The sequence below is a fragment of the Mesoplodon densirostris genome, chromosome 2 (genome assembly GCF_025265405.1).
Source record: "Mesoplodon densirostris isolate mMesDen1 chromosome 2, mMesDen1 primary haplotype, whole genome shotgun sequence".
Lineage (NCBI taxonomy): Eukaryota > Metazoa > Chordata > Mammalia > Artiodactyla > Ziphiidae > Mesoplodon > Mesoplodon densirostris.
The window spans coordinates 167,142,283-167,161,768 of record NC_082662.1 but is presented as its reverse complement, the minus strand read 5'-3'; the positions used below and the strand labels follow the sequence as shown (position 1 = coordinate 167,161,768).

At 52.0% G+C, this 19,486-nt stretch overlaps 2 protein-coding genes across 2 annotated transcripts in view; one reads left to right on the top strand and one right to left on the bottom strand.

The window, feature by feature from the left end:
* POU2F1 (POU class 2 homeobox 1) overlaps positions 1 to 2,822 on the top strand; it is a 184,092-nt gene extending 181,270 nt beyond the window's left edge. The window contains exon 17 of the transcript XR_009531235.1: positions 2,745 to 2,822. The gene's annotated coding sequence lies outside the window, so the exon portion shown is untranslated. The remainder of the gene's footprint in view (positions 1 to 2,744) is intronic.
* A 2,613-nt stretch (positions 2,823 to 5,435) lies between these two features.
* Positions 5,436 to 19,486, bottom strand: part of CD247 (CD247 molecule) — a 77,559-nt gene continuing 63,508 nt past the window's right edge. Inside the window, exons 2-8 of the mRNA XM_060091314.1 lie at positions 12,846 to 12,949; positions 11,604 to 11,660; positions 10,947 to 11,027; positions 10,339 to 10,371; positions 9,455 to 9,511; positions 7,899 to 7,940; positions 5,436 to 6,636 (exon numbers count right to left, since the gene is read on the bottom strand). Of these exons, the coding sequence (XP_059947297.1) occupies positions 6,571 to 6,636; positions 7,899 to 7,940; positions 9,455 to 9,511; positions 10,339 to 10,371; positions 10,947 to 11,027; positions 11,604 to 11,660; positions 12,846 to 12,949 (440 nt within the window). The 3' untranslated portion in view covers positions 5,436 to 6,570. The remainder of the gene's footprint in view (positions 6,637 to 7,898; positions 7,941 to 9,454; positions 9,512 to 10,338; positions 10,372 to 10,946; positions 11,028 to 11,603; positions 11,661 to 12,845; positions 12,950 to 19,486) is intronic.

Genomic DNA, 19,486 nt, shown 5'->3' with positions numbered 1-19,486 from the left:
GCTACTGCAAACTGAGGGCAAATTGCAATCTTCTCCTTCTTTTTGTTGCAGGGGGTCTTCCCAGGTCTCTTAACATCTGTTCCCTGCCACCCTGCCCTTAGGGGCTGGCCAGCCGGCCACACCCCGACCCCACCCCCATCTCTGACTGCTGGCCACACCTCCCCTCCAGTACTTGCCTTCTCCCTGGTGCGGGGAGGCCATCCCCTTCCCCTGTGAGGCCTCAGGGTTCTGCTTGTTTTCAGGACTTTGGGTGGAAGGGAAGACACCAAAGGCTCCTTTAAGCTGACTGCTGCCTACACATTTCACTTTTTTTCCTTTGACATGACCAAAAAAAAATCCAAATATTTAAGTTTTTATTGTTATTAATATTATTATGATTTGACAATCTTCTATCCAACGGGCTGTCTAGAAGCTGCATCCCCAGCCCTTCACCTTTTCTTTGAATGTAGTTCCCAACCTTCAATTCCCACCCCCAACGTTGAAAAAAAGAGCTTTGCCAGGTCTTACTACTGCTGCTATAAGCCAGGGGAGGGTGGTTTCTTTGTTTTGTTTTGTTTTGTTTTTTAAATTTCCAGCCAAAACCAAAGATTTTTTAATGATTGTATAAACTCAAAACAAACAAAAAAACCAAAGAAAAGGGAAGTCTTCAGCGTCAATCCAGTCTGTGGCGTCCTGGTGTTTAGAGGAGCGAGGCCCCGGGGCAGGGAATGGGTGGGTGGGGGGGCCCTGACTGCACTGAAAGGGCAGGGAGTCTGTTTCCGGTGTTCCAGGGTGTGCAGAGGCACATGCTTGGTAGCTTTGGCTCCTGCCAACCTGTGAACATGCCATGGAACGAACTGGCATTTCAGATTTTCCAAAACGGTAGGCAGAAGCCCATCACCACGATAGTCCTCCCTACGACAGCCTATGGTCACTGCGGGGGCTTAGCGCAGGGACTCCACAGAGTGGGGGAAGTTGAAGACACTGGTGCAGGATTGGCTGCTCTGCCGGGTGCTTTAACCTCTGGGGCCGTGCCCGTGAATACTCGCCAAGGTGCCCTTCTGAGCCTTTTCTCTCTTTTCCTTTACTGGAACCGCTTGGAAGTGGCTGTCCTGTTTGTGAGAAAACACGCAGAACGATTATCAAGCTTTTTCATTTCTCCTTACGGTAGTTTGTTTCCTTTTTGCAGCACCACTGTGCAACTATGCATTGTATTTCACAACCTTGTGTGCTAGGTAGATGCCTGTGACTTTTTAACTTGGGGGGTGGTGGGTGCAAATGAAGGAACTTTTTACATGGATCTTTTTAATCTCAGTTGATTAGGGGAGGGGGGGGATTTGGTTCTAGGGTCATACAAGCTCTATCCCAAAGCAAAATCCAAATGTTAATAATATTAGCCTGATGCAGATACCAAAGATAATTTCTTTCCTGCAGAACCTTAGACTTGTGTATTAAGTACGATTACCCAGCACTTGCATTAGTCTAACCTCAGTAATTCCAAAGCTTAGATGTATATTTTGGTATATTTCTGGGATATTAAAAAAAAATGTCGTTTAACTTCTTGTTTGTTTCAGTGTAATGCTCTTAAAGTCATAGCATGAAGATAACTGTCCTATTCTTAGTAGTTTGAAACAATAGTATTTTTGTATGTTTTGGGTGTGTCTATGTATGTAGTAACATAACAGTTTTCACTGCCTAGGTGTTCATAATAAAAAAGAAAACAAAAAAGTTCTGAGTGTACATAATATTCAGTAATAAACTTCCACCGGGGTCAATTTGGATTGAATATTTGCTGATTATCGGTCCCAACTGGGATTTTGTTTTGTTTTAAAGAGACAGTGGTTGTTGTTTTTTTTTTTCTAAAGCTGTTTTCTTTCTCTCTGTCTTTAAATATCTTAACTCCCCCCACCTTTTTCTTTTCTTCCTTTTTTTTTTTTTTTTTTAAATATTGATTCAGGGGTGTTTTTCCACTGTTGTCAAGGGAGGGACACAAGGGGGAATTGACCCCTTGGCCTCCCAAAACTTTTTGTTTTATGTACTTAACTTTAAAATGTGAGTTTGAGTTCTCTTTTGTGGAAACTTAAGATGTGGTGTAAATGATTCTTTCCAAAATTGTCCAGCAGCTTTAATGAGGCAGTGACAATTCCTAAGTAGTTTATTGGGAGTCCTTCTACATTTCTCCTTAGATAACTCTGCAATCTGGGTGGCTATTGTATAGCCTCACTGTCCCAGACGCCTGGTTAGCCATTTCCCCTCGGATAGGAACATGCTACAAGAATCAACCCATAACTTGGGAGTCTGGGGCCTCGTTATCTGGGCCCCCGGGAGACACACGTTTCCTTGGTTTTGAAAACCTGAAACACAAGCAATTTACATTTGGGGGAATTAGCTGATACCTCCTGAGGCCTGAGGAGGTGGTGGGGAATATGAGCGGTGCTCTCCTTAAAAGTGCCCTTTATATGATTCCCCCTCCTGGGGCTGCCTGCAGGGGGCTGTAGGCTTGGGAGAGGTTGTGTAGGTGACAGTGAATCAGAATGAAAATGGTAGATTTTGTGTAGATGCATTTGTCTGCTGTAATTTTTTATATATATTAAACTTACTGTAACTGTACAGTTCATTTCTGTTGTAAAACATCATTAAACCATTTTCCAAGTGTTTTCACATTGTTTGAGTTTCTCTGAAGTTGTTGCGTTGGTATTCTGGATGCTTCACACATTCCCATACAGACTTCTCAACTAAGCCTTCCAACTTATTTTTTCCAGCAGGTGCTCTCAGGCATCCCAGGATCACCGTAAGCACACTGGTTCCTCCGCCACCCGTACCCTGGCTTCGGCACGCTTCCCACTGTGCTCCGTGGGGCGCTGCGGTCACCACACTGCTCTCTCCCCAGGCCCCAGTGGCTTCCTGGGACCCCGAGTCTGGTAGCAGTGGTCTCCTTCAGACCCCGAGGGCTTTGTGTGATCAGTTGCTTCATCTGTGAGAGAACTCTTCAGAGGTCCCCTCTCACTGTCATTGAAATTGACTTTTCCAAATTTATTGTTTAAACCACGGTGCCCCTCTAGCATTTCCTGCCAGGTCCTGAACAGTCATTCTCTGGGGTCCTCTGAAGGAAGCTAATCCTGAACTTGGCCCTCTGGTTCTCCTGTCTGAGGGTACACAACTTAGCTCCCTCTATGTAGCTTCTTGTAGCCAACATTTAGTGTCTTAATGCAATTAGTTGACTGCATAAAAGGGAAAATTTGAATCTTAAAATGAATTTGCCACAGAGAGAAAACTTCAGCTTGTTGAAGAGCTTTGGGAGGCATCCTGTTTAGTGTGGATGAACTGAGTCTGTGCGTCCCCCTTGAATTGGGAGACAGAGACTGAAAGAGAAAGCTTGCGCTATGGTCTCAAGGTATGGCTGCTGTCTTGAAAGGGGCCCCAAATGGGAAGACAAGTGCTGGGTCCTTTTCTCTGCTCCTACGTCAAAGAACACCTCGCTCTTTTCCATTCCACCCTGTCTTGTATTTATAACTTGCTCTTCAGTTAGTAAAGTTACTCTTAAAACAATTTCAAGTTTTAACAGGAATTGGCTATTTGGTAGAGACGGCAGCGGGCTCACAAGCATGAGGACTTCAGAAGGCAAACCCCATCTGTCACGGGGTAAGGCATGAGGCTAAAAGCACTGATTCCATTGTTACCCTGTAGTCCTTTGTAAAAAGGTTGTTGTTACGTTCTAACCCACTCCAGTGGTGTCTACCAAGAACTACCCGTGAGAGGGAACGAATTCTCCAACTGCAGCCTTCTCTCTCTGCGAAGACTAGAGCCGTTCTCAGCACGATCCGGGGCTTCGTTGTGCCAGCTCGTCCACTGCGTCCTCTCCCAGCGGCCTTCTCTGTGTACTTGTCTTGCACGGAGTCCAGTAAGTTCTCTGCCCCACCCACCCTGGGCAAGCTCCCACACCCATAGCTTACAGCCAGCTTTCCTCCTACCTCTTGAGTCAAAATCTTGACAGAATTGGGTCAAACTCTTGATAGAATTGGGTCAAACTCTTATCTTCAGGCCAGCCATGTGGGTCACACAGCCTGTGTGAAACTCTGCTGACCTTAAAACTAGGTATGAGTTTGAGGCTTAACGTTGACTCACAGAGGAAGCCAACTTTATTTTTTATAAAATGCCCAGGGAACAGAAGCTAAAGCAGCAGCGGCCAGAAGGAGGCCCTCACCTGTCATTGTGAACTTCAGTCAGTGGAAAGGCAGCTACAACAACATAGTGTAACTTTCCCATGCCTTTGCCCCAGGACCAGGTTACATAATTAGGGCTGGTAGTTTTCTGCCCTCCTCTCCCTCCTCAGAGCCCTGCTCCTTCCATGAAACCTTCCACAGCTGCCCCCATACCTTGCCGAGCTCTGTCTGCACCCCTTCGTTGGCAGCTACTCATCCCTGCCTCACTCCGCTTCCACCTGCCTGTCCTGTGTGTGTCACGACAGTGCACTGTGATGCCGAGTTCTTCACACGGTGTGGATGAAATACAATGACAAAATTTTAAGTCCCTAACTAACTCTGATGACACTTCTCTGGCTTCCCTGGTAGCTTGCCAAGTGCTGGGCACAGAATAGGAAGGTGCTAGATCAATACTTGGTGAATGGAATTGAATTTCCCTCTGAGGCCAGGGTATGAATCGAATGCCTTCTCTCCTGGCAGAGATGCACGTCACTCCTGTTGGAATCCCAAGTGCTCAGGGGCTTTTGATAGCCATGGCCTTCGATTTCAAAGTCTTTTCTGATTTCAAAGTCTTTACCCAGTATTAATTGGTGGCTTGATGAGTTAGGGCCTTACAAACAGCCGCTTCAGTTAGAGGAAATACTGCTGGGGACAGGGTCACTTTTTGTGGGAGAACCTGACCTAAAAGACCTGTTGTTGTCCCCTCTCCTTCCCCAAATCCTACGGACTGAGGTTTCTGTTTTTGTTTTTGTTTTCTTGGCCACGTGCGTGTCTTGCAGCTTGTGGGGGTCTTACTTCCCTGACCAGGGATCGAACCCAGGCCCCCTGCAGGGAAAGCGCAGAGCCCTAACCACTAGACCGCCAGGGAATTCCCCAGACTGAGGTTTTGTGCTGTGGCATCAGCAGCTGTTCACAACCCCCAGACACCCTCTGACAACGATGCTCCCTCTTTCTGATGCCCTGATGCTCAGCTGGCCTCTCTCCTGCTCTTGCCGGCACGCCACAAGCCAGCTCAGTGCTGTGAGCCCTGCACCCAGGGAGCTCCCCATCACCTCCTCCTGGTTCCTGCATAAGGACTCCTGGCGTATCCAGACACCATGTTGCCCCAAGCACAGCCCGTTTGGGCCACTGTATGCACCCGGCTCTCCTGCATTTTCCAAGGAGCCACCCTGTTCTCTCCCACAGCAGGCTGATCGCCTGATGATTAAATGACCATTACAGGCTTGACTGCCGAAATAAAGCTTACGGTAAAGCAGCATTTCACTGAAGCATTTATTATGCAAAAAAGTAAGGCTCTAGCAAACCAGTATAAATTAAGACCGAGCAGAGCAAAGAGGGTTTTCTATCCATAGCCGCGTGCCCTTTTATCACACAGTCCTGTTCCAGTTAAGTCAGCTGGGGCTTTTCCCACCGTGCCATTGTGCTTTGGGATCTTTCTAGGTCTGAGTGGTGCGGAGTCTTCTGAGGCCTTTCCCAGTACGGCAGCGTGAGGTGCCCAAGTGCCTGCAAAGAATGTGGTCTCGCTGCCCCCTCACCTTGTTCGTAGTCAGCCGTGACACTGCTGTGTTCTTCCACACCGGACTCTTCACAGCTCGCTTCCCTGTGAGAGTGTGGGCTCCGGGAGGGCAAGGCTGGGCTTCTTCATTTTTTGGTCCCCACAGGCCCTGGCACTCAAGTTCTATCACGGGGAACGTACGCTTGATTGCAGGAGGGCCCCTTCCTGTGCCCCCAGGCCTCTGGCTCCCCTGCTCCTGTCCCTGATCCACCACTGCTTCCCCTCTTCAGCCACCACCAGCTGCTACCTACCCCCCCTTCCCCTGTGCCCTCACCCTTCACAGGGAGGCACCACAGCCTCCCTGGCCCATCACCAGTTACCGTGGAACGATGGGCTACGCTGACAACAGAAGCCAAGTTTACAGCAGGAGCGAAGCCACTCACATACTGACAGAACGATACAGACCATCAGGACACGGCGCTAACATCTATGGTTCCTCTGGCGACTTTACAGAACACAGCCTGAACTCCTCAGCTGTGTTTGAGAAGGAGGGTGCCCGTCCCCCAGGTAAGAGCCCAGAGCCACTGGGAACGGGGCCTGCCCACAGCCTCCAGGAAGCAGAAAACCCCGCAACATGCTGCACTCCCAGCAGGCTCCTCAAGGACAGGGCGTGGGGGGACGCACTCCCTCCCGGCGTCCAGGGAAGAAATTCTGTGTGACAGTTTGGAATTGGATATGACCGCATGTTACAACTTGAAGCATCCCGATCATAAAGAAGAATACTTGGGTGGTGGAGAAATATGAGTGAACTGGGTTGTAAATACTTTATCCTGTGTCTTTAACAATCTGGGCATCTGCAGGTCTGGCCTGTGAGTGGTGAAATTCCAGGTGCTGTTAGCGAGGGGGCAGGTCCTGCATGCGGAGGGCAGCATAGGTGTCCTTGGTGGCCGCGCTGAGTCCCTGGGGAAAGCAAATCAGAACAGAAGAGGGGGTCAGGAGCTCTGTGTGGGCATGAGCCTACCTGGAGGCCAACAGGTGTCTGCTGCAGCCTGGTCTGTGATCTCCCGCCCAGCTCAGAGGCCCAGGAACTGTCCCCTCATGCCACAGGTAGGGCCTTGGCCCATGCAGCTGCAGCAGAGATGGTCCTGTGTCCCACTGGGAATGGCCTTGGTGCAATTCCTTCCCAGCTAAATTCTCACCTTCTCCCGGCTTCCCAAATACTGTGCCCTACAAAGTTGCCTGTCAGACCACAGAGGAAGGAGAGTCGCCCAGCTGGGACACTGAGCTGGGAATCAGCAGGGAGACCTCAGACCTGCTCCAGACAGCGTACTGTCCCTGATATCCGGGCCTCCAGGAAGCCGGGACTCGTCACGGGGGAGAGAGTGGCTCCTTGGCCCCCGCCCTCCCGAGCCTCCTTCCCAGGCCATGCTACTACAGTTATGTTCTTTGTCAGGGAACAGGCAGGCTGGTCCCAATCTCACTGGAACGTCTCCCTCGCTGGTCCAGGAGACAGATCAACAGCAGTCACACGCAGTAAAATTTGGGGGCCCTTTTGACATCACTCTGAACTCAGGGAAGCCAGGTAGCCTGAAACTTTGCAGTCAATCAAGCAAGCTGTGAACGGCCCCAGTGAGGCAGAAAGAACCAAGTAAGAACCCACTGGGGATTATATTTTAGAGAAGTAGGTTGGCCGTGCTTAGTTTGCATAATAATTCACCCTGATTTGCAAAAACTAGGCACCTGACTACAATAACATTTTCTCTTTAAAGTTATTTTTCTTAATTTGTCTACTTCAATCTCCTCACCCACCTTCCCATCCTATTAGGTGTGAGGATACAAGGCAGAGCAAGGCTTCTGCAAGGGCCCAGGGCAGCGGCGCAAGAGGCAGGCAGTGGCTTGTGTGGTGTCCTCTGCCTGCATCTGCCCTTTGCTCAAGACCACACAGCCTCTGGGCAGCTGCCGCTTGTCTGCTGTGCCCAGTTCCCCCCGGGGCTCCCACGGCCTCCTGACTAGAACCAAGTCATTTGCTTGAATGGCTGAATTCCAGCCCTGCCCCAGGGGCTGACTAGCAGAAGAGTCACCACAGGCCTGAATGGGTGCCCTGGGCTTCCCCAGCCCAGGTGTTGAGAAGAGCTGGCACTGCCAACAAGCAAAGCAAGGGAGCCTGACCTTGGCTCTGGTTAGACGGTGCCGCCCTGGGAAGAAGGGCCAGCAGCACTCACCTGGTAAAGGCCATCGTGTCCCTTGCCTCTTCGCCGCTGGTTCTGTGGGAGTGAGACGAGAAAAGGCTAGAAAGTCAGAGAGTCAGCAGCAGCCTTCCTGCTCAAGAGTCCTACTCATAGGACCCGCAGAGAGTCAGAGGTGACTGTCTCCCAGTCAGCACCCCTGCCCCGGGAGAGAAGGGTCCTCAGGTCACTGGTCAGACCTTGGCCTCCGCAGAGTAAGCTGAGGCCTGGCTTTGATGGGGCCCAGGTTTGCTGTGCCTGACTCGGATCCTCAGAGGCATCGGATTCTTGGATGTGGGCCGCACTGGAGCTGGGCACGCTGCCATTGCGTGGAATAAACAGGCCTCCCTGCGGCTCTCAAGATTCTCGGCTAACTAGGAAAAACAGGATGGAGGTTCCTCAGAGAACTAAGAACAGGGTTCCCATAGGACCCTGCAATCCCACTCCTGGGCATATATCTGGAGAAAACTATAATTCCAGAAGATACATGGACCCCGGTGTTCACTGCAGCACTATTTACAACAGCCAAGACATGGAAGCAAGCCAGGCAAAGAAAGACAAATACTATATGATAGTACTTATATATGGAATCTAAAAAAATTATACCAATGAACTTAGTTACAAAACAGAAACAGACTCACAGACGTGGAGAACAACAGGCTTGTGGTTGCCAAGGGGGAGGGGGTGGGGGAGGAAAGGACTGGGAGTCTGGGATTAGCAGGTGTAACCTAGTATATGTAGGATGGATAAACAGCAAGGTCCTACTGTATAGCACAGGGAACTATATTCAATATGCTGTAATAGAACAATGAAAAAGAAGATGAAAAAGAGTACAGAGATATATGTATAAATGAATCACTTTGCTATAGAGTAAAAAATTAACACATTGTAAATCAACTATACTTCAATAAAACAAATCTTTAAGAAAATTCTTGGCTAATCATCAATGCTCACTGGGAACGGCAACTAGGTCGTGGGGACAAGCTCGGGCTGTAGAGTCCGTTCAGATTCTGGCTCCCTCATCACCAGCTACGTGACCTTGCGTAAGTTATTGGACCTCCTGTGCCTGGCGGGTGCACACTTCCCATTGGGTTATTGTGAGAATTAAATGAGACTATCTGCCTGGTACAGCACTGGCCAGGCCAGCTCTGTGGGCACGCCACCTACGCGGTCACACGGAGATCAAACTTGGAAGGGTTCAGTGCCCTGCTCTCACTTCGGGAAATTCTTAATCATTTATGAACAAGGGGCCCCACCATCCTAAGTGCTGAACGTACACTGGCACACATTACTCACTTGATGATTATTATTAACGTTGACAGACTTGGCCTGTTTTTGCAAAGCACAGACCATCTTAGTATTTAACTTGCTTTTTAATCCTAAAAGGGTATCAGCACTTTCCGAGTACCTAATATACTATCAAATGGAGGACAGCTGGATTAACCTTTGCCTCTGGCAGCCACCACATGGGCTTTTGCAGGTGATAGGAGGAAGGGATGGGAGCATCCCACATACCACCCAATCCTTGGGAATGAAGAAAGAGCAACACTCACCTCGCCCTTCATCCCGATCTCACTGTAGGCCTCCGCCATCTTGTCTTTTCGCAGCTCCTGAAGAAGAGAGCATGAGTCACCGATGTTACCAACTGATGTAGAAAACAGTGGGCTCCCCTACGAAAGGAAACCTCTGGATTCCCCAGTTGGTGGGGGGGGGGGTTCCACATTCAAGGCTCCAGAGATTCAAACATTCTGCCAATAACCAGCTCCAACCCCCCCCCCCGCCCCCGCTCCTCAGCCCTCTGGAATCTTCTCTGAGCTGCCAGCCCTTTGCACTGAGCTCAGAAGCTCAGGTGAGGTTCAAAAAGATAAGATGTGGAGTCCTAGCCAAAGGACACGCACGTTGGACAATGCAAGGGCTCACCCCAGAGCCCCCAGAAGCATTTATTTGAGCAAGTTGTCTCTTCACACAGCCAACACCGTGGCTGTGCGCGAGCCAACGGCAGGAGGGAGGGAGAGTAGCTCTCTTCGCAGTAGCTGACCCTCTGCAATGGTCCCCTGTGTGGCAGACCCAGATCAACACCCAGGATGGTGACGTTTTCAACAAGAGGCCACACTCAGGACACTCCTCCGGCCCCTAGGAACAGCAGCCCCTCAGAGGGGCTTGCCCAGCTTGACCTCGCTGTCCCCCCAGGTCCCCACCAGGCTGACCCGGGAACTCCCGCAGCAGGCTTAGGGGCCGAAGGAAGGCAGGCAAGCCAAGGGGCCTTCCTACGAACAGCCACTGCAGGCAGCAAGCAGGTGAGGCACTATCTGGCCAGGGAAGTGAAGGTCAAGTCAGGCAAAGACCACGGAGAAGGGAGCAAAGCCGTCACCCGGGGCCCTCCTCCAGCCCCTCCCTCCGACTTTCCAGTGAAAACTGTGCCTCGCCCTCTACTCACATTGTACACGACTTCATGCGGGTTCTTCCTCCTCTGCCGGGAGAGACGAGGGGAAGAAGTTAGAGATGGAGAGACAGGGATCCAGGCCAGGAGAGTTTCAGCGCCCTCCCCAGGCCCCTTCCCCACACTCCGTGGGCTCCGCCATCCGCCCGTGCCCTCTCCGTGCTCCCGCAGCTGTGCTCCGCCACTCACAGGCCCTCACGGCGATACCACGCCTCGGATTCCCTCCTGCACTCGGACACGCTCTCTCACGCCCAGGCTGAGCTCTGCTCTTAAGAAGACCCCACTCGGGCCTCCTCCAGCCGCTCCCCTCCCCACAGGGTGTGGAGTCTACAGCCGAGAAGGACAGAGGTGCTGGGAGCCCGGCATAAGGGCCTGCCTGCCGCGTCAATGTGTGTGAGGGCCCTTGTGATGCAGGCGGGAGCCCAAGGGCGAAGGAGGAGAGAGGCAGCGGCAAACGGAACCCCCATCTGCCTGCACGGCCAGGCCTCTCGCACGGCAGGGTCCGGCATAGTGGCAGCGTGTGCTGGCACTGAGAAGCCCTCTCCTCACTGCCCAGCTGAGCCCCCCCCCACACACACACACACGCAGAAACAGCAAGGCCGTACCGGTTTCCCGCCCATCTCAGGGTCCAGGCCCCCTCTCCTATCCAAGACGTCATACTCCTCTCTTCGGCCTAGATTAAGCTCCTGAAACAGAGGGAAAAGCGTCAGAGACCGGAAAGAGAAGCTCAGGAGGATGGGGCCAGTAGGACTGGGAGTTCCTTCTGGGTGGTGGCTCACAAAGGAGCACGGACTGGGAGATCCATCGGCTTCCGTCATCTCGGAGAACATCTCAAAGAACTTATTACCATGGCGGCGGGGGGTGGATCATCAATTCAAAGTCCCATTGCACGGAGAGCGTGAAGTCGCTTCTCCACCAAAGGGAAGGTTCTACACTTTCCTCCTCCACTCCACCCCTCCAGCCTGAGAAACCGCTGCCAGCGGGGGCTCGCTAGGGGCAGGCCCTACACTGCGCAGGCGCTTGCCGGGCATCACACCGCTAGCGCGCCGCATCCTCAGAGAACGCCCCCCAACCCGAGGCAGGCACCACGACTATCCCCGTTTTCGGGGTTAGGAAACTGAGCCCCAGGGAGGTTAAAACATCTTGCAGGGCTCACAGCCGCGGACGAGACCTACAACCGAGCCCCGGCCGCTGTTTTCCCCACGTCCCAGCAGAGGACCGCACTTTCTCTAGACCGGGCTCTACGGGAGAGGCGGACTTACATTATAGACCTGGTTCTGGCCCTGCTGGTAGGCGGGGACGTCGGCACTCCTGCTGAACTGGATGGAGAAGAGGAGAGAAAGCGTGTTTACTGTCTGCGCAGGCAGCCTCGCTCCGCTCCTCGACGGCCAACGGCGCGCGCCCTGCCTGCAGGGGGGGCTGGGTCCTTGCGGGAGCCGGTGGCGCGGCAGCTTCTTTTCTTAGCTCAACTGTCCTTACACTTCCCTGAAATCAAGCGCAGCCACCGCAGGGGTCGGCGGCACTGGCCGCAGCTTCCGGTCCCTGGCCCTCCCCTCGCGCGTGCGCAGAAGCGCCGGGCTCGCGGGCCGCGCCCCCTGGGTTCCGGAAGGTGCTCCAGGCCCCTCCCTCCCAGGGTCTCGGAGGACACCTCGAGGAGGATGGTGGCTGCGCAAGGTGCCACCTCCTATCTTGACCTCTGCAGCAGGGTGCTTTCCGTGTGGCACTGTGTCCTGAGGACCTGCCCCGGGCGCATGGCCTCAATCTGTTTTCAGTTCATGCCCCTCAGCTGAAACTGCGCGGTTTTGCAGATTCAGAGCATTGGGAACCACCTGAGAGATCATTTAGGGCAGCGTTGCTCAAACTTAAGAAAATCCACAAGACACTGTTTCTTATAATAAAATCTTTTGCCAAAGTCCAAAATCCGAAAGAGAAATGGGTTGAGGCACGGAAGTGATAACGACTGAGGCCTCCGTTCCGGAAGTCCTTCCACCCTCTGCCCATGCCACGGCCACCCCCAGCCCCAGCCCCTCCAAGAGCCGGGTCTGCAGGGCACTAGGTGAAAACCCACGCTCTGAGCCAACCCTCCCTTGTACTGATCAGCAAACAGGTTTGAAGAGAAAAGGCGGGCCGAGCACGGGTCAGAAGTTGGACAGCAGAATCTGGAAAGAGGTCCCCACCTCCGCGCTCTTCACTGCCTGAAGCATAACCCCCTTTCCTGCCAGCAGAGACCCTGCCCTGGGACGCTCTGATGTTCACACATCTGTGTGTCTCCTCACTAAGGGGCCAGCACGAGGCTCACCATCCCACTCTGTCCCACTCAGCCAGACATGGCCCCCTTCCCCACCCCACCCCCGCAGCGGGCACACTTGGCTGGTCCCTGCTTTGCCCATGTACACCAAGACTCAGGTACCACCCACGCTTGAGACTTCCCAGCACCAAGGCCCTCTGAACATCCACCGAGCTGGGGAGCCCATGCCCTCCCCCCAGAGCCCAGTGGTACCCACCTTCGCTCTCAGGAACAGGGCAGTGACAATGACACCGTAGATGAAGAGGATCCCATCCAACAGGTAGCATAGTTTAGGATCGAGCAGGCCGAAGCTCTGTGCCGCTGTGTCGAGAGATGAGATTGGTCAGCCAGGCTCAGGTGACGGAACATGCCCTCACAACCCCCGGTGGGGGGGGGGGGGGTCCCCTGAAGGGTCAAGGAAATCACGACAGGGTGCTGGGTCCACTCTCCATACCCCACCTGCACAACCTCTCTCCCCACCTTGGACCAGCCCCTGGGAAAACCTAACCTGCCCCAACAGTGGACATGGCACCCGGTAGGGCCACAAAGCCTGGAAGGCAGGAAGGTGAATGGAAGGTGAAATTGCCCACCGTGCACAGGGCGGCTGCCTCACGACACGGGAGCCCAGCTGGGTGTGAGTCCCATCTGAACCACGCATTCCGGAACCACCCCAAATTACCAAGGGGCCCCTAATCCCTACTGCCGTAACAACCTTGGTCAAACTGTCCTGTGCAAACTGGAGTACAACGGAGTTGGGGAAAGAGGTACGGTAAATATTCTGGTTAAATAAAAGTTAGCATTTCTACTTGAAAGCTCACTGCACTATGATTGAGGAGACACGGACTTCAGTCTAGACTGTTCTTCCTACCAGGTATGTGTGCAGCAACTCAGGTGTAAAAACGGGGCGTAGTAGGCGTCTCACTCCGCCCCTGCCTGGTATCAGAGAAGCAGCGGTCCCGCGGCCACAGTCTCTCCCGGGCCCGGGGCGCCCTCCCGTGGCCGCCTGCAGGACTACGTCGGGGCGACGGGAATGGGATAACGTGCACTGGAACAAGGTCTCATCCTCACTAGTTTTGTGACTTGGGGCAGGTTATTTACCCTATTTCAGCTGCCTCTTCTGTTGACCAGGGTGAAAACTGTAACATTTCTTTAGTGTTTACTCGGTGCCAGACACCGCTTTGACGTAATAAGTTGTCAGATCCTCCCAACAGCCCCACACGGACACCGAGGCACAGAGAAGCTCAGGTTTCGCCAGGAGCACGCACACCGCAAATGAGAAGCAGCCCAGGGGGGCCCAGGCAGCATGTTTCCCCTTCTTTCCCCCACCGGCTTCTGCCACAAGCCCTGGGAGCAGGTGATGCAAGGCTGCTCCAGAGTCCCCACCTCCACCTCGCGACTCCCTCTGTCCTCAAAACTTTGACTCCTTCCCTAACTCTGGGGCCCTCCTGGCGCCGGGCAGCTGATCTCTGTAAACTTCCCATAGCCCCTTCTCAGAAACCATCCACGAGCCGGTCTTCCTGAGCAAAGTCCAGCCCTGACTTGGCAGCCCAAGTCCAGGCCCCAGCACGCCTTCTCCCCACACTGCCCCTCCTGCTCTACCCACCTGTCTTTGCTGGGGCTGGTTCCTCTTCCCCGCCTACCATGGCTAGCACCACCCGCTCCACTCAGCTGCTGGAATGGGACTCAGGTTCCGCCATCACAGCCCCTAGTGAGAATTCAGTGTGTGATGGATTGATGGGTTATGAAATTCCCCTCCATCTAGGCTGGAGTGAGTGCTGGAGAACAATGGCTGCATCTTCTTCACGCTTGCCTCTTCCTGCACCCCCAGCATCAGAGCACAGAGCACAGGGGAGACATTCATTAGATACATGGAATTTTCAGGGAAGATGCCAGGCCCCCTACACGAGGTTGGCCTGCCTTCTGGCCCTGAGGCAGTGCCGGAAGCCCCTGCTGACCAAAGGTGGGTGTCTGAAGTCCTCGAGGAGACAAGCCAGCCCCCAGCAAAGGCCACCAAAGCTGGGGTGAAGGTTTTTCCTTTTAGGACTGGAGAGGAGGTGACAGCGGCAATTTATGGGGGTGGTTGAGATTCAGAAAAAGGGTTGGGAGGCAGTCACTCAGTTGCCTGTCACATAAAATGAGAACAGAAGAATTACCGGACAGTAAATTTATAACAAACAAGAAGAAATATTTCTTGGTGTTGTGCAGAGCCAGTGCAGTGGGGGAGGGGATTGGGCGCCTCCCCAGAGATAAGTAATAGAGAAAGGTTTTCTTTCTTTCTTCCTTTTCAAAGAGCAGCATGATTTTATGACCAAAGACAAGTATGCTGTGTGTGGTTTGGTCGAGGAAAGGGTATTATTAATAGCCACATGCTTCCCAGGGTAGGAAGCTTCCCTCTGCCTAGTCCAGCTGTGCCCATGCAGGGAGGAATGGGACTGAGGAAGGCAGCGATCATCCAGAAAGCTCCCTGAAGGGACCCAGGACCTAATTCAATTACGTGACTAATTAAATATTTATTGGCCTTTTGCTTGATGTCAGGGGATATTGAAATAGAAAGAGCCCTGGATTGGGTATGAGATGTGTTCTAGTCCCTCCCCTGCCACTAAGTAGCTGTGTGGTCTTGGGCAAGTCCCCTTACCTCTCTGGGCTTCAGTTTCACCATGTGTAAAATGGCGGATAATCACGTCTATCTTAAGGGTGTGGTGAGAATCAAATGAGAGAATGTATTGGTAGGTGTTTTTGTAAATTTCCCCCATAAGGCTAATGATGTCTAGCATTTGGGTAGGGTCTTCTGAGTCCCTGCTCTCATGGAGCTTATGGCTTAGCTCATGAGGCCACACCCAGGGTGGAGGGGCTTCCCTTGAACAGCAGGCAGCTTTCCAAGATGACAACTCAAAGGCAGGAGCCATAGACACTCCCGGTTCCAGCTTCTTCCCAGCCCCCCACCATCCCCAAGGCAGGGACCTGTTCGCCTCCTTCCATGAGCCATTTGTCATGCTGTTTCTATCCCCACCACATTCGGTCCCAAAGAGAGGTATTTAATGGGGTTATATGGTGGCTGTTTTCCTAGACAAGTGGAGAAGCTGTTTTACTTCACGCTCCCCATCCCCTGTCCCAAGTCCACAGCACCCCAGAGAACCCCAGCATTTGAACTAGTACCCAGATACTGATTGAGCATTCTCACTCCCAATCCTGGCTGCATATTAGAATTGGCCCACTCCCTTATGCCCCCAGGTTCTCATTTAATTGGTCTGGGGTAGGGCCTGGGCATGAGCATGGGCCAGTGCACAGCAGGGTTGAGATTCAGAGCTGCAGCATCACTCGGGTGCCGCCTTCCGTAGTGACACAGCCATACCCTGTAACAAGTATAAATTCCATGCCAAACAGAGACAAAGAACAAAATTAAAGACTCCCATGCACTGTAAGTTTTGTGTACTTCTGAACTGTGTATTATTGAACTTCTCTAAGTCTCAGTTTCCTCATCTGTAAAATGGGGATAGTAATATTACCTGTCTCATTAGGTGATGGTGAAGCTTAATGAAGATAATTATCACGGGGTGCAGGACCTGGCATGTAATAAGTGCTCCATACATCAGCCATTGTCATCACCGTGATTTTTTTTTCCCAAATCACCACCAATACATTTATTTGAGGAAGCAAGGGTCAAATCATATCAAGAACTTTTAAACTGGGTAGGACTAGGGACACTGATCTGCCTAACTTCTGGGTGTTCACAACTGCACAGGTAGCCAGATCCTGCACATGAGGCGACACAGATTAAACCGATGAGCATTTGATGAGAGGATGCAGTCTAAGCAGTCACGTGATTTCCCATTCAGGAGGTGCTGCCTTCCCTTCATAGCAGAAAAGCAGTGCTGAGGAAAATGAAGACAGAACCTAACAGTAGCCTCCTAGCCCAGGCCTGGACATGATGGTGACCCTGTGATAGGGGATCTCACCCTATTGACAAAGCAGGAAAGCGATGCTCCCAGCTGAGCTTCAGGGTGAGAGCTAGGGGTGGAACCTGAACCCATGATCCTTTTTCCATCTAACCTGGGCCTCCACAAGCCACTCCGTGGGCCCCTGCACAAGGCAGACTCAGCAAAGCTGAGAAAGGGAATCCTTCCCCAACGTTACCCAGGTGCAACAGGTGACCCAATCCACGGGCCACAGCCCTAGGCTCCCTGGACCCCGGTGTCCGGACAGACACATGGCAAATACGGAAACTGAAACCCAGCGGGGCTGGAATACATCTAGGTGCTGCAGGGTTGGAGTGGTCTTACAGGTGCTCCAGGATCAGGCCTCACGCCAGGTGGCCAGGCTGAGAAAGAGGCGATTTAGAGGTGATTCCAGTTACTCCAGGGCAAAGCATGACCCTAATGTCACTTGGAGAAAAAGCAGGCTGGAGCTTCAGAAGAGCTGGCCCTGCATACTCAGGTACTTCCCGCAGTGGATCTGAGATTAGAACACTGGGGACAAAAGGGGACCCAGCCTGCAGCTTGTGTTTGCTCATAGCCAGGAGACTGCCTGCCAGCACACTCACTGCAATCCCCACCACAAACTTGGTGCCGCTCCAGATAGCCAGGGCCTGGCTGAACCGGGAACCTGGATTCCAGGTGTTTCCCGGCCCCCCTGTCATCACACTGTCATCCATCAAGTAGGCACTGGTGAAGTGGGCCGACAGCATGATAAGCTGGAGCCTTCCTGCCAGGTAGCAGGTGTGAAAGGAAAATCAAAATTGTGTCAGCATTGCTAAGAGAGCTCTCTAAAATGGAGCCAGGAGACCATTAAGAAAGTGTGACTTATGCACATCTCAGCCTGGATGGAATCTGACCTTTTGACCTGATGATGTCATCCAGAACACCTGCTAGAAACTCAAGATACTTTTTGGACCCTTACCCTAAAATAACACATGACAGTCTATCTACTTATGGGACCCGCACTCTAGAACAACTTGAGATTCCTTAAGGACAAATAGTTTCCAACTCATGTCAGAATCAATCACAGTTCTCTCCAGGCAACTCTTAACAGCCTGGCGGCTGTTCGTCTTTATAAGTCCCTGATGCTTTCTCTTCCTCTGAACACTCTTTCAGGGTTACCCAAATCTGTGTCTCCCGAATTCCAGTACTTAAGACCCCAAATAAACTCTTTCCTTATTTGCAGCCTCCTGCATTATTTTTTGGTCGACACAGGATGCCTGGAACACACCCTGTGAGACTCCAGGGGAAACCGGAGTCAGATCACAGCGTATCTGTCCATACGTTCATTGCCATCAAAATGTTATGAGTCTTAGTAGTGAAAGTGAACCCAGCCACCTCTATACACCCTTTTGTCATCTTCATAAAAGCCCTGAGTTCAGAAAGTTTCATGGCACTGACCATTAACAGGAAGATTCTGGGGCCCCAGAAGGCAGCCTGGAGGAGACACCTGTCCTTCACAGGGTCTGGTTTCTCTGGGTGAGATGTATTTGAATTGTGTTGTTTTTCTGTCCCTCAGGCAGACTGTAAGCTTCCGCAAACACAGAGAACAGGACTTAATCAACCTGGCCCTGCTGTAGCCCGAAGCTACAGACACACACTGGTACCCATCTCCCCCTCCAGCAAGTCCTTTTTAGGAGCGGGGCATCTGCTGAACTCCCTCACATCCAACTACTAAGGATACCTCCCATTTGAACCCCAATCTGTACTTTTAAAACGACTTCCTGTGCCTGATCAAGTTTGATTCTCATGAGAGCCCAGAAGGTAGGCAGGGTGCTATTATTGAGTCCAATTCACAGGTTGATAAACTGAGACCAGAGGAACAAAGTACCTCCCCTGAGGACACCTGCAGACTAGCAGCAGGGCTGGATGGGATTACTGAGTCTCCCAATTCCAGGTACTTGTCTAACCTTTCTGCCTTAGGTGCACCGCACCTTTAGGTGTAGGACACAGAGTTTTCGCCTAGCTCTGAATTCACAGCCCTGAATTTGCTGGCTTTTGACACTGTCACAGCAGTTTGTGAACTTTTCACATCGTGTCTCCCTCCCCGACCAGCCCTGGAAAGCACAGATGATGCATTTTGGTTTCACTAGCTTATTTCCCCTTCTCACCTAGCACATATGAGGCCACTTGAGAAGAGGAGAGAACATAAGCCTGAGAGCCAGAAAGGCTAAGATTTAAATTCTGAATCTGCTTCTTACTGGCTTTGTGGTTTGGGACAGCTTTCTTAACCACTCTGAACTTCAATTCCTCCATCTGCAAAAGGGGTTTTAATAATAAGACTGACTTCACAGGATACTTATGCAGATGAAATGAGTAACAGTGTGTGGAGAAGCGCCCTGCCTGGTGGCACGTGCTGAGCCCAGGGGTGTCAGGTGACCTTCTTTGCCACGACAGAGGCTCTGAAGGTACAAGCAGCAGCAGGAGTGGACCAGGACTTCCCACCCCGTCATGTCCCATCAGGCCAAGGTTGGGGATGGAACCTGGTCAGCTTCCCCAGCTCAAGATGAAACAACCCACCTTTCAGGGTATATGAGGATAAAACCAGACAATGCATACGTATAAAGCACTTGGTATAAAACAGGAGCTCAGTAGTGTGTGGATATCCTGAGAACTCCTGGCTTCAGCAAATGATAACAAGGTAACTTACACTTGCACTGTGTCCGGTTTAGAGAACTCTTTGTCCTTGTGTTATCTGGTTTAATCCCCAGAACAACGCTGTATGACATGGGCAGAATGACTGCCAGTTCTATTCAGAGGAGGAAATGGAGTCTCAGAAAGATCACTCAGCGAGAAAGTTCCCAAATGTCGTCTGATGCAGTCTCTCCACTTTATCCTGGTGCGTCTGGGGTTTCTCTCATTCAGAGCTTCCTACCTTTAGTAG